Raw genomic sequence first — 13,197 nt, forward strand, 5'->3', positions numbered from 1 at the left:
ATCAGCAGGACCCACCCCCCCACCCTTCCTTCTCTCCGCGCTGTCCGGCCCCGCCCTCGCCAAGATGGCCGCGCCCTGCTTGGGTACGCCTGGTGTCCAGCTTTTGAGTATGAGTTCGCGTCCCGGGAGATTGTTCACTCCCGGCTCCTGGTCGTTTTGTTCCAGCGCTACTTCCTCTAGGCCCCTGAATGCTCAGAGATTGGCAGAGAAGCTCCGAGCCCAGAAACAAGAGCAAAAGGCAAAGGAAGTGCGGGTGAGTCTGGGGAGACTCAACTTCCGAGAAGCGATGCTCTCACGGCTTTCTCAGGTGTGGGGTATGGTAGGCAGGTCCTGTAACAGCAAGTAAATCAGTGTTGAGAATATTCTGTGTGATAGTCGGAATACCGCACTTTTGCTACTGCCAGACCCACCGCGTGGGTATGCAGATAAGACAGATGGCTATGTATGGTCCCAAAGGAAACATGAGTCAAATTCTGCAGTACAGTCATTCCACGAATTTCCACCTAAATCTCACTTAAGGCCATTCCCAGCGCTTCACTCCTTCATTAAGCTTTTTCCACTCTTCTCTTTCCTTAGGTGCCTACAAACCCCGTTCAGCGGAGGGTGCAGGAACTAGTGCGATTCACACAGCAGCTGCAGCGAGTTCACCCCAATGTACTTGCTAAGGAACTGAGCCGAAGGATTCTCCACCAGGACAACAACCTCGTGGTCATTAATAAACCCTATGGTCTCCCTGTCCATGGTAAGAGCCATGTGGGCTAAGGAGAGGAACCTGTTGCTACTTCCTCTTCCATCTAGGGTCACCTCTGAAGCTTTAATCATGAGACACTCTTGAATTCAAGTTAATTAAACCTTATTATCCCATGTATGTGACTACTGGTAACAAACCAGTGTCTAGTCCCCACTTGCAGATACCTGACAGTGAGCTGTATGCAGCCTCCCACAGGAATTACTGCAGAGAACTACAGAAGCTGAGTTCTGCACTGTGGGCTGTGTACAGCCACCCACAAGAATCGTTGCAGAGAAATACAAAAAGTTATTTGTTAACTGTTATTTTCCATCAAAGTGGTTAAAACAAAACAACAACGAAAAAGGAGTTGGAAGCCAGTGTGCAACTGCCGTCCCAGGTCTAGGGGAGGATCCGGTGTTCAGATCCGTCTCGGCAGCAGCAAAACTTCATTTCAAAATGAGAGAGGTAGAGAGACAAGACTGGGAAGAGGAAATAATACACAAGGTTGCGGTACAGAGTAACCCCAGAGGGACTGGAACTTAATAGATGTCCTGATGCTGCTGAGTGTTCTGATGGGGGAAAGCTGAAGTGAGTCAGAATTGAAAGGGAAAAAAAAAAAAAAAAACAACAACAACAACAAAAAAACACTTTTGTCAAAGGTCTCCAGGAGGAAAGTAAATATTTTAGCAAAAAAATATTTTCGTTGGAATAAATCACTCCTTTGGTGGCAGTTCCTCCAGGTTTCCTAACAAGTTCTTGCCTTACTCTTTATTCTCTGCTTAGGTTTTTAGTTGTTGAGGATAATTTGTTTCGGGTATTTATATTTTATAGATAACAAAGCTGGAAAGGTCAGATGGTGAATACAAATAGTAAAATCCAGGGATGTCTGATCTTAGCTCATCATCTTTTGTTTGTTTGTTTTGTTTTGAGAAGGGTCTTTTTATAGCCCTGGCTGTCCTGTAACTAGCTCAGTAGGCTTTGAGCTCATAAAGATCTCACTGCCTCTGCCTTAGGAGTGCTAGGATCAAAGGCATGCACCGCCATCACTCAGCTAGAGCTCATCTTCTTAGCCTCCCTTCTAGGGAATGCTTCAGTGAAGCCTCTCAGGCCCACAGACTCTGAAGAGAAAGTCACAGTGTTTCCCGGACTTATTACTTGAGAGCCCTTGGGGTGCTTGTTAAAATACAAGTTCTGAGTTTGTAGTCTGGAAATGGTTGGCCTGCATTTCATTTTATAGCTAAGATCTCTGGGCCTATTAATATTAGTAATCCTCACCATATTGTTCATAGCACAACTGTAGAAAATGGAGACAATTGTTTGTTCTGTCAAGATTGAAAGGTGATTATTATCTCAAGATTGAGAGATTGTTCTCTCAAGAAGAGTTCTTCAGCCTCTGGCTCTTTCCTTCGTAGGTGGCCCTGGAGTCCAGCTCTGCATCAGTGATGTACTGCCTATCTTGGCAAAGATGCTTCATGGCCACAAGGCAGAACCTTTGCATCTGTGCCACCGTCTGGACAAAGAAACCACAGGTGTAATGGTTTTGGCTTGGGAGAAGGACATGGCACATCAAGTCCAGGAGCTATTTAGAACCCGCCAGGTGGAAAAGAAGTACTGGTATGAGGCCCGTTATTGTCACTAGGGGTGGAATGAAGAAACGCATCCCTTTCATCTGTCCACTGCACTACAGAACTGTTAATAGAAGTCACTGTACTAGAACTCATGATGATAACAAAGAGTATATGAACTAGCTTAGTACTTAGAATGTCGGGTGATAAAATAGTGGTTATGTGCACACTTGTGTGTGTACTTGCAGAAGTCAGGGTTCTTTTTCTGTCACTCCCTATTTTATTTTATTGACACAGGGTGTCTCACAGAACCTGAAACTCACTGATTAACTAGCTAGCCTCCAGAATCTGCTAGTCTCCATCCCCTTGAACACCGGCGTTGCAGGCGTGAACTGCTATACCCTGGCTTTACATGGATGCTAGGATTCTAAGCTCATCAGCATGCATGTGCACCAAGCACTTTACCCACTGAGCCATCTCCTCAACCCCTTTTGTTTGATTGGTTGGTTGGTTGGTTGGTTGGTGGTTGGTTGTTTTTGATAAAAAGCCATACTTTGTAACTTTGGTTGGCCTGGAGCTTGCTACATAGACCAGGATGGACTTGAACTCCCAGAGTTCTGCCTCCCAAATGCTGGGTAGAAGGGCTTGTACCACTGTACCCAGTGCTGGTTTTTAAACATTTATTTTTGTTTCTCTGTCTATCTGTCTGCCTGTCTGTAGTACTTGGGCATGTGCTTGTCACTACACATGTAGTCTGTTCTCTCCTTCCATTTTGTAGGTTCCAGGGAATCAAACTGAGATTGTCAGGTTTAGAAGCAAGCATCTTTACCTGTTGAGCCATCTCGATAGCTACTGACTTGTTTTTTGAGACAGGTTTCATGTAGCTCAGTCTGGCCTTGAACTTTGAGCTTCCTGCCTTTATCTTCTGAGTGCTGGGATCACCATACCTTGTTCTGCAGCAGTGTTTTTAGAGCATATCCCTTTAAAAACAGACTTGCAGACTTGAGTAGTATGCATGTTAAAATTTTTTTTTTAGTATTCCTTTGAAATGTATTTTTATTTCATGTGTATGTGTGGGTTTTGGTTCATGTACCTACCACGTGCTTGTCAGAAGAGGGCATTGGCCCCGGAACTGGAATTACAGATGGCTGTTAGCTGCCATATCAGTGCTGGGAGTGCATTCTATGCTCTCATCCTCTGAGCTATCTCTCTCCAGTTCATGTTTGAGATTTTAATAGTATCTAAAGTGCTCTCCAAAAGTGTTGTGTCAGTTTTACCTCTCACCAGCAGTAGTGAATACACACTCACCCTATGCCAGTCAAAGCATTTTTAAAAAGCCATTTAGATAGGGTTTTTTCGTGTTTATTTTCTGTTTGAATTTCCCTTTTTGAAAAGAGACTATTTCTCCTTGGCTATTTTCCTATTGGGTTATGATTTTATATTTGATTTATATTTATATTATATATTTATATTATTCACATTTTGAATATCATCCTTTTTGTTTCAGAGATTGTACATAAACTTTGTAATCAAGGGAGCCCTTTAAAATTCAATATGGGGTCTTGAGAGATGGCTCAGGGGTTAAGACCACTTGCTGCCCTTTCAGATATTCTGATTTTGGATCCAAACACCTATAACTGACAGCTCACAAGCACTCAGAACCCCAGCTTCAGGAGATCCATACCCACCTCTGGCCTCTGTGGGCACCTGCAGTCCTATGATAGGTACAGACATACTTACACAGAAATAAAAATAATACATTTTGGGGGAGAAACTATATATCTATTGACTCATCACAATGATTCTCATTCATATCTGATATCTGTGAGTTTTGCACTATGCCTTTTAAAGTTTTCAAGGCTTAATGATAGAGCTCAGGCACCTAACATGCATGAGGCCGTGAGTTTGATCCTCATATGAAACTATAACCAGTTCCATAAATAACTGGGATACACAATCAAATTTAAGAGCTACTGGAATAATGGCAGTGATGGGGGGCTCCCCACATGGTTTTCATGATAATATAGTGCTTAGCCTGACGGCTAGAAACTTCTATGCTGAAATCATGCATACTGATTGTAGAGTGCTTTGGGGGAAAATTAAATTCATGGATATGCACAATAAAGAGAAAATTAAGATACTAGGATTTAATATTCTGTTCCCCTTTTGATTGTAAGTGGTAGTGGGTTATAATCACATACTAGGTGAACGAACATGTGATTGACCGACAGAATGATATAGTAAGAACTCACAGGACTGTCTCTACCTATGTGTTAGTCAGAGAAACTGTTGCCATAATTCAGTGACCTGTCCTAAATCTCTTTCACATAGACAAGTCGCTGTAAAAGTGTAGTAAAGACGGTCCATTGAGAAAGGTTCTAAGCCTGCAGCTCCTAGCAGCCCTTCCTGGCTTTTGTGGCTCAAACAGCAGTCTGTGTGTCACCCTCAGGGCCATCACAGTGCGTGTTCCCTTGCCCTCGGCAGGAGTCGTGGATATCCCCATCAAGGAGAAAGAAGTGCAGGGGCATCAGCAACACCACAAGGTGGGTTCGCTGCCTCCTGAGGCATGGCTTTCTGTCTTTTGTTGGGAATCATATCTTGATCTCTTTGGCTTCAGATGACGCTGTCCCCAAGTTACCATCTGGACAATGGGAAAATGGTAAAGGTACGGGCCAGCCGCGATGCGCACGTTGCCGTAACGCAGTACCAGGTGCTTAGCAGCACTTCCTCCTCTGCCCTTGTGGAGCTCCAGCCTGTTACTGGTAAGGACCGCCATGGTTTGTCCCGGGCCTTGTTCTAGATCCTTCCCTATTCTGAGCCACAGATAATGTGTATAGGTTGTGTGTGGGTATAGTTGACTTGTGTGACCCTCTGCTTCTGGTGCAGATCTGAAACTAGGGTTTCTGTGGGGATGATTGTGGGAAATAGGAGAATAGATGGAATATATTTTATATCTTATACTGGCCTGAAACTGTGATCCTCCTGCCTCAGCCTCACAAGTCCTGGAATTATAGGAAGCTGTGCCCAGCTTCCAGAGAATACAATTTGAATAGCTTTATTTAAAAACATGAAGCATTTCTTAAATTAAAAAAAAAAAAAAAGCCATTTGATCCAGTAATTCTATCCCTGTGTATAAAAGGTATATTTGGGTATATTTGTATCCCTGTGTTCATAGTAGTAGCCCAGGATGGATCAGTGGAGAAATAACATAGACTTAGAAGAATGATGGAATTCTGACATGAGCTTCACGGATGGACCTTGAAAACATTGTGCTAAGTGAATTATGCTACACATAGAGGTCAGATTCCGTATGATTTCTCTCACACGATGTACTTAGAGTAGCAGATTTACAGAGAAAATAGAATGACGGGGAGCCAGAGGGAGAAATACAAGACCTCTGTTGAATCCTGACCACTATAAAAAAAAGAAAGAAATGTGCAAGATAACAGCTTAGACTATAGTAGGATTATTAGGAAGTGGAGGCAATAGAGGACAGTGAGGTCATGATAATATCTGTCCAGAGTACCTGTGTTTCTTTCCTAAACTTGCTGGTACTCCACAGCATAGTATCCTCCGTAATTCCTTACTGTAATTGGTGCTGCTAGTTTACTGTGCTTGATGTAATATGACTTGAAGCAGGCGTCAGTAGCAGCATCTCTATTGGTCCTCATAAGTGTTCTTTCCTTTTTCTCCTAAGGAGTAAAGCATCAGCTCCGAGTTCACCTGTCCTTTGGGCTGGATTGCCCAATCCTTGGTGATCACAAGTACTCAGACTGGAATAGGTTGGCCCCTCAGGTAATACTGCTTGGATTAGCATTCTGATACTGTGGTAAAACACCATGACCAAGGCAGTTTATATATGAAAGAGTTTATTTTGGTGACTGTCCCAGAGAGATAAGAGCCCATCATGGTAGGGAAGTATGGCATCAAGCAGCCAGCATGGTGGATGGAGCTCATGTCTCAAATGCAAGCATGAAGCAGAAAGAGAGCAAACTGGGAGTAAGGCAAAGCCCTAAGCTCCCAGAGCCTGCCCCAGTAACACACTTTCTCTAGCACAGAGGCTCTCAACTTGCCGATCATCTCAACCATCAGGAAAAAAACCCTCATATTTCCCGATGGTCTTAGGAACTGAGATAGTGCTCAGTAGGAATTACAGTATGAAGCAGTAACAAAACCAATTTTATGGTTGGGGTCACCACAACATGGGGAGCTGTATTAAAGGGTCCCAGCATTAAGAAGGTTTAGAACCACTGTCCTAGCCACACCTAAATCTCTCCAAACAGCACCACCAGTTATGGACCAAGTGTTCAAAAGCCCAAGACTGTGGGCAGACAAACTATTTATTGAGGTAATAAGCAAATAAATGGAGCCCCCTTGGTCTCATTCAGGCAGGGTCTCATTGTGTAGGCCTGGTTGGCCTTGACTTACTAGAGACCCATCTGCCTTCACCTCCCAAGTGCTGGGATTAAAGGAGTGGGCCACCACATGCGCAAGAGCTTCTTTCTTTCCTCTGTTTTGAAGCAACATTGGAATTTATTATAGATATAAACAGGGTCATCAGGAGAGAGGGAGAGATGTACACATTTAGGAGGAGGACAGCTCCTAGTGTAATTGAGGGTTCTCAAGAAGAAATTGACATTTAAGTGTGTTAACAATAGCAATAACTCTAATTTTCAGTGCTTCTGAAATGATTATTCAAAGCCTAGGTTCTAAGCCCTTTCTAGACATACCCCTGTAGCAGGGTAGCCATTAATGAGTCTTCCAGGGGTTAGTGCTTTGCTATAGTTAAAGACAGGCAGTCACTGGATATGCTCATAAGGCTTTGACTTTGTTCTATGTAGAAACTTTCGGCTGGCACACTGAAGAAGCTGGGGCTACAGCAGTCAAAGGCCCGCTACATCCCGCTTCACCTGCACGCCAGGCAGCTCATCCTGCCTGCTCTGGGCTCCAGGACAGAGGAACTCCTCCTGACCTGCAAGCTTCCTCACTTCTTTGCACGTTCCCTGCTCCGGCTGGGTTTAGATATGCCAAATCAGGATCAAAGCCGAGGCAATGAGGCCAGGCATGTGGAAGCACAGTGAAGATGGTGGGCAGTTTGGCGCCAGAGCTCTGCTGTATTTACTTCATGGATCCTGCTAACTTCTCACTTGGAACAGATGACAAGAACCAGGTGGGATAAATTGAAAAAACATGGCCACTTCAGGAATTTAATAGAGAATGAAGTCTCATTTGTGGCAGTTGGGCTGTAATGTGGGAAAGCCTGCTGGAAGACTCCTCCAAAGGTCACTTTGCCAAGGTGGAGGAGAGGCTAGGAGGCAGCAGACTGAACCAGCAAAGGAGAACCAAAGGATGAAATTTGTGTTCAGGAACTGTCTTCATCCAACAGGAAGGAAAGCTGAGCTATCAGGATGCTCCCTTGGAAAGATGGCTTGGATGAACATGTATCAAGGAGCCAGGGATTTTGTCAATAGAGTATGGGTGCTGTACTGCCCTAGCAGTGAACCTGTGAAAGGGTTGTTTGGGTGAGGTGAATGACAGGCGCCTAACATAAGTGAGTGGCAGGGTGGAAGGCAGCGGATGGGACAACAGACCAAACACAAACTGTCTAAGGGTTATTAGCTCCAGTTGATTGTTGCCCTGTGGGCAAATTTACTATTTTCTTTTAGAAAACCAAGAAATCCAGATATTTCTGTGAAATCTCCCAATCTATTGCTATCTAAATAAAAGCATTTTAAAATATATGTTTTTAATTTTATGAGATTATAATTACATCATTCCCTCCAGACCCTCCCATGTGCCCTGCCCTTCCTCCCAGTCTTTAACATTCATGACCGCTTTTTCTTTAATTGGTGTGTCTGTGTGTCTGTGTCTCTGTGTGCATTCCTAAATACCTACTATAGCTGCTAAGTCTGTATACTGCTACTTGTGCATATGTTTTCAGGGCTGACCATTTGGTACTGGATAACCAGTTGGTATGCTCTTTTCTCTCTCTCTCCCCCTCCAGCATTGTTTAGTCTCCTGTTGTTCACTGGGCAGGGTTAAGGCCTCACGCTTTCTCCCTTCCACACTAGCATGTCCGCTGGCGTCATCCTTAATCAGGTCATACTCAGCAGCCATGGTGATACGACTTCGCGGATGTAGCTTCTGGCATTTCTAAGAGACGTGGTCTCACAGCAACCTCTCGGACCCTCTTGCATTTACAGTCTTTCCTCCCCATGTTCTGCAGTGATTCCTGAACCTTAAGAATAGGGGTTGTATTGTAAGATGTATCAGCTGGGACTGGGTTCTACAGCTCTACTTTTGATCGGTTGTGGTTTTCGGTAATGATGTTCATCTGTTGGAAAGAGATGTTTCCTTGATGAGGGGTAAGAACACTTATCTGTGGATGTAACAACAAATATTTAGAGTGTAGCAGGACATAATGCTGGTTTAGTAAAGTGGCCAAACAAATTTAAAACACTCAGGCTGGTAGTGCTCACATATATTTTAAAATGCTTTTATTTAGATAGCAATAGATTGGGAGATTTCACAGAAATATCTGGCACAAGTGCTCGCTGTGCAAATCTGAGGCCCTGAGTTCCATCCTCAGTGCCCATTTAAATGCCAGGCACAGTAACTTGCAGTGCCAAGGCTGCAGAGACAAGGATCCCTGAGGCAGTTTAAAAATTTAGAGCTTGATTGAGAAAGACCATGCCATCCTCTGGCCTTCACACACACACACCCACAGGTACACACACATAGGCACATGCACTTGCACACACATACACACACACACACACACTTAGGTAGCAGCTAAGCACATATTTGTAGGTTGAATTTGGTCTTTAGATTACTAGTTTGGATCTGTTTAAATGGGTGATTTAGACATTTAGGGAGAGACTTCCTTGAAATTTGTGTTTGACGTTCCTGCTGTATGCAATGCTTGTCTTGTCTAGGATGGCTTTGGGTAACTCATGACTGATGAGACTGGTGCTGCCATTTAATAAGGCCTCCTGCCTTTGTTTCTCATGAAGGAGATGGCCGTGCTGAGCACCCATGCAGTGGAATCGGCCTCCCTGTCGATGGATACATCTAGTTCTTATCCTGGTCTTTGTAAACCTTCTTTTACACAGATACAACTCATAGTTGGGCTGAATTGAAGAAAGTTGGAGTTCACTGGAAAGTGTGGAAAGAAGAGAGTGAAATAGTCAGGGCATGTGAGAAAAGCGACTGGATGTGTGTCCTCATCCACCCCGCTGGCTGTCTTCTTGATGGAAACATCATTCTTTAGTGGTAAACTTAGTTTAGTAGGCTGAGAGAACCCAGGAATGCTCACAGTTCTCATGAACTTTCTCAAGAAACAGAAAAGTGTGACTAGCTCCCTGATGTTCAGAGGAAGATCACTTCCTTGGTTGGCGCAACCTCAGAACTTGCCGCATCGGCTACCCTGCTGAGTGTCATCGTGAAGTGTCGTCATGAAGGTCGCACTGCTGTTGTCCGTTAGCTTTCAAATTTTCATTTTTAATTTCTTATACAGGGTCTCACGGCACTCGATTGAGAAAACGCCTCCATAAGATCCAGCTGTAAGGTATTTTCTCAGCCCATTGTGGGTGAGGCCACCCCTGGGTTCTAGAAGAGAGCAGGCTGGGAAACCATGGGGAGCAAGCCAGTAAGGTAGCATTCCTCCATGGCCTCTGCATCAACTCTGACTCCAGGATCCTGCTGTTTCAGTTCCTATGCTGACTTCCTTCAAACAGTGCGTGAAAGTGTAAGCTGAATAAGCCCTTTCCTCCTCAGCTTGCAGGCAGCATTGCAGCAGGCAACTAGAGCAGGAAGCTGAGAAATCCCATCTTTAACCATAAGCATGAAGCAGAGAAAGGAACCGAACATGGGTTGAGACTATGAACACTGAAAACCTGCTCATGGGGTGTGCTTTGCTACAGCAAGGCTACACCATCACTCCAAACAGTGCCGTCAACTGGGAGACAAGTGTTCAGACACCCAAACCTATCCAATCCGGGACATTTCTCATTCAGAACACCACAGGACTTTAATACATGAATTTGCAGGCAGAGAGCATGATTCTCTTGTACAACATTAATTTTTATTTTTAAAAATCTAAAAAATAGTCTTTTACTCAGAGTATGCCTTAGTTTGCTTTTTTGTTTTTATGATAAGCACCATGACCAAAAACAACAACTTGGAGATAAAGGGTTTATTTAATTTCATAGCTTACAGTATATCATTGAGGAAAACTAAGGCAGGAACCTGGAGGCAGAAACTGAAGCAGAGAAATAATTCGTACAGGGTTCTTCTCCATGGCTTTGCTCAGTGTGCTTGCTTGTGCAATCCAGGGCCACTTGCCCAGGGGTGACACAGCTTGCTTGCAGAGGGCATTTAATCAAGAAAATGCTCCTCAGACTTGGTTTTAATGGGTTGTAAAAATCACTAAATGTTGTGGCCAGGTAACTGAGCAATATATTGTTAGTCAGGCACTAGTCTTGACATAGGTGTCACCTTGATGTGGGTTATGGCAGTGGTTGCCTATGTTATCTTTCAGAGAGGTGAAGGCTTTCCTGCTGACAGCAATGACCATTTAGACACAAGTCAGTGGATGGCTTGGATGATTAAAGGCTTGGCATCTCTTTCTTCATAATGAATCTGCTTGCTTTTGGGGCCAGATCTCTGCTCAGCTCAGCATGCAGACGTGCCCATCACTTAAGAAAATGTTTGTCCAGGACTGGGAGTCCTAAACTTTTCTCTTTCCTATCTTGAATGACTGGCAGGAAAGTTTTGGCTTCTAAGGCCAATGGATTGCTTCTATCCAAAATAAGAGTCGCTATGGTGTTTTTAGTATTTATGGAGGCAGTACATATTTGTGGCTACATGCATAGCAACTGTCAGGATAGACCCATTGGAGATCACTGAAGTGGCAGCTAAAAGTTTCTCAACATAAGCTCCAGTTCTTGCCCCTTGCTTAGGGATGAAAGGGCTCAAACCATAATAAGCTAAGATGATCTTTATTGGAGACAGCCTGGCATCATCTCCTTTGGCTGGCAATCTGAATAAATCTTTCTTGCTCTTGTCTTCAGCTCATTAGACACGTTTTCTATCGGCAAAGAGAAAACGGTTTAGCAACACTTGATCATCTAAAATCATGGTGTCTGAGTTTGGCAGCAGGCTACACACGTTGTTTGTTGCCATTATCTGTGCTTCTCAAGATACAGGGACCAGCTTTGCACAGTGGCAGTATGGTAGCCAATGAGGGTTATCCGAGGCGCGATTGATTCAAATTGAAAGACACAGGGACAAGTATTTGACACCTAGAAAATACCACTGATTGGCTTTGATTCAGAAACCCGAATGGCCAATGGGGTGAGTAGTCTGGTAGGTGCTTGGAGAACTCTCAGGCACTGCTACCTCCCAGGACCCAGGCAGCAGCCCAAAGGCCAATCTGGATGTAAGGCATACCAAGGCTGTGCCTATCTTCTAGAGAGAATTGGACTTCCCTGTTGGAGCTTCTCTTCACAGCAGTGTTTGAGGCAGGGAAAACAACGAAGTCCTTTTTCTGTGTTCTCTTATACCTTAGAAAGGGTTTAAATATTTATCTGATCCTTGCTGGGTTGGCCTGCTTAAGCAGTGGGTCTTGCTGTATAAGGTGACATCTGTAAGAGGATCTGTTAGCATGGTTTGAGAAACTGGAGGAACCTGTGCCATGCCTAACATGAACTTCACCTGCTTAGAATGTTGATCAACAGCAGTTAAATCATGTAACTAGTGTGTGAAGATGGTGTTCCCTCTTTTTTTCCCCCTTAAAGTCATGCATGCACACAATTTAAAAATGAGAAATTGTGATGAGAAATGCCAAAAAGCTGCCCAAGTACAGCTTTGTTATTAGCCTTCTATGAGATATGTATCTGTGCCTCTGAGAAGTACTCCAGAGTCTGGAGGGGCAGGTGGCTCACCCGAAGCCCACTCAGAGCAGTGCCTTGCCTCTTGGGTATGTGGGATTTTTTCAGCCTGGGAATGTTCTACCTAAGCCCACAAATCTATTTTCAGCCTTCAAACTACATGTGTCTTTACAACTGATAACTGGTTCTCCTGCTCAGGGCTTCAAGAGCTCATTCTGTGCCTTCTCATTTGATTGACATCCAGGCTTTTAGAAGGGTTCTGGGCAGACACCCTGCTGAGCTCCACTTTGACCTGCAGATCCAGGTGAGCTTGGCACCCTCCTCCTGTGCGCTGATGAGCCGGTCTTTTTCCTTGGTCTCTCTGAGCTCTAGTTCCCCATGTGTTTCTGCCATGGGCATGATGCTCTTGAAGCTCCGCTATAGCTCTCTCACATCACGTGTTATGCCAGGAAACATTCGTGAACCCAAAAAAGATCACCAAGGAGCTGAGTCCAATGCAGTCGCATTAGTGCCTCCTTATTCAAGCTGGAGCTTGGGCTCCCCGCCATCCCTTGCACAGTAGGAAGGTGGAGCCCTGAGCCTAGTTTTAGGCAAGCATGATAGAAGCAAGAAGGGGCTATCTGACTGGGGAGCCATTATAGCCTTTAACATAATTGGCTGGTACTGGGAACCAAACCATAAAGTTAACTTCTGTTCTCTTCCTGGTTGGTGGTTGCTAAGAAGTGAGGTGTTAGGGGCAGGCTTTTAATCTGGAGATGCAGATTTGTTGGGGAATAACCTGGAAACTGGTGCTAGGCACAGGTCTTGTGGCGGCGGCGGCAGCGGCGGCGGTGTGTGTGTGTGTGTGTGTGTGTGTGTTGGAATCTGGTAACCTGGAAACTGGTGCTAGGTGCCAGTTTGTTAATTAACTCTCGTTCAACCTTAGGTTAGGTTCTCTAAGATGGAGTCTGAACTCAAAAGATTTGGTCTCTCACATGCAGACTGGAACTGAACCTAGGTCATGTAGAAGGAC

The 13,197-nt window shown here is 44.4% G+C and overlaps 1 protein-coding gene across 1 annotated transcript; it reads left to right on the plus strand.

The window, feature by feature from the left end:
• The first annotated feature begins 45 nt into the window (after positions 1-45).
• Rpusd4 (RNA pseudouridine synthase D4) lies at positions 46-8,036 on the plus strand. The gene is made up of 7 exons (XM_021172396.2): positions 46-253; positions 577-742; positions 2,143-2,344; positions 4,745-4,838; positions 4,913-5,057; positions 5,993-6,090; positions 7,137-8,036. Exons 1-7 carry the CDS (start codon positions 65-67, stop codon positions 7,374-7,376), a joined length of 1,134 nt encoding a protein of 377 aa, XP_021028055.1. The 5' UTR covers positions 46-64; the 3' UTR covers positions 7,377-8,036.
• Positions 8,037-13,197: the final 5,161 nt, after the last annotated feature.

Source organism: Mus caroli, chromosome 9, assembly GCF_900094665.2.
Source record: "Mus caroli chromosome 9, CAROLI_EIJ_v1.1, whole genome shotgun sequence".
In the NCBI taxonomy this organism is placed as follows: Eukaryota; Metazoa; Chordata; class Mammalia; order Rodentia; family Muridae; genus Mus; species Mus caroli.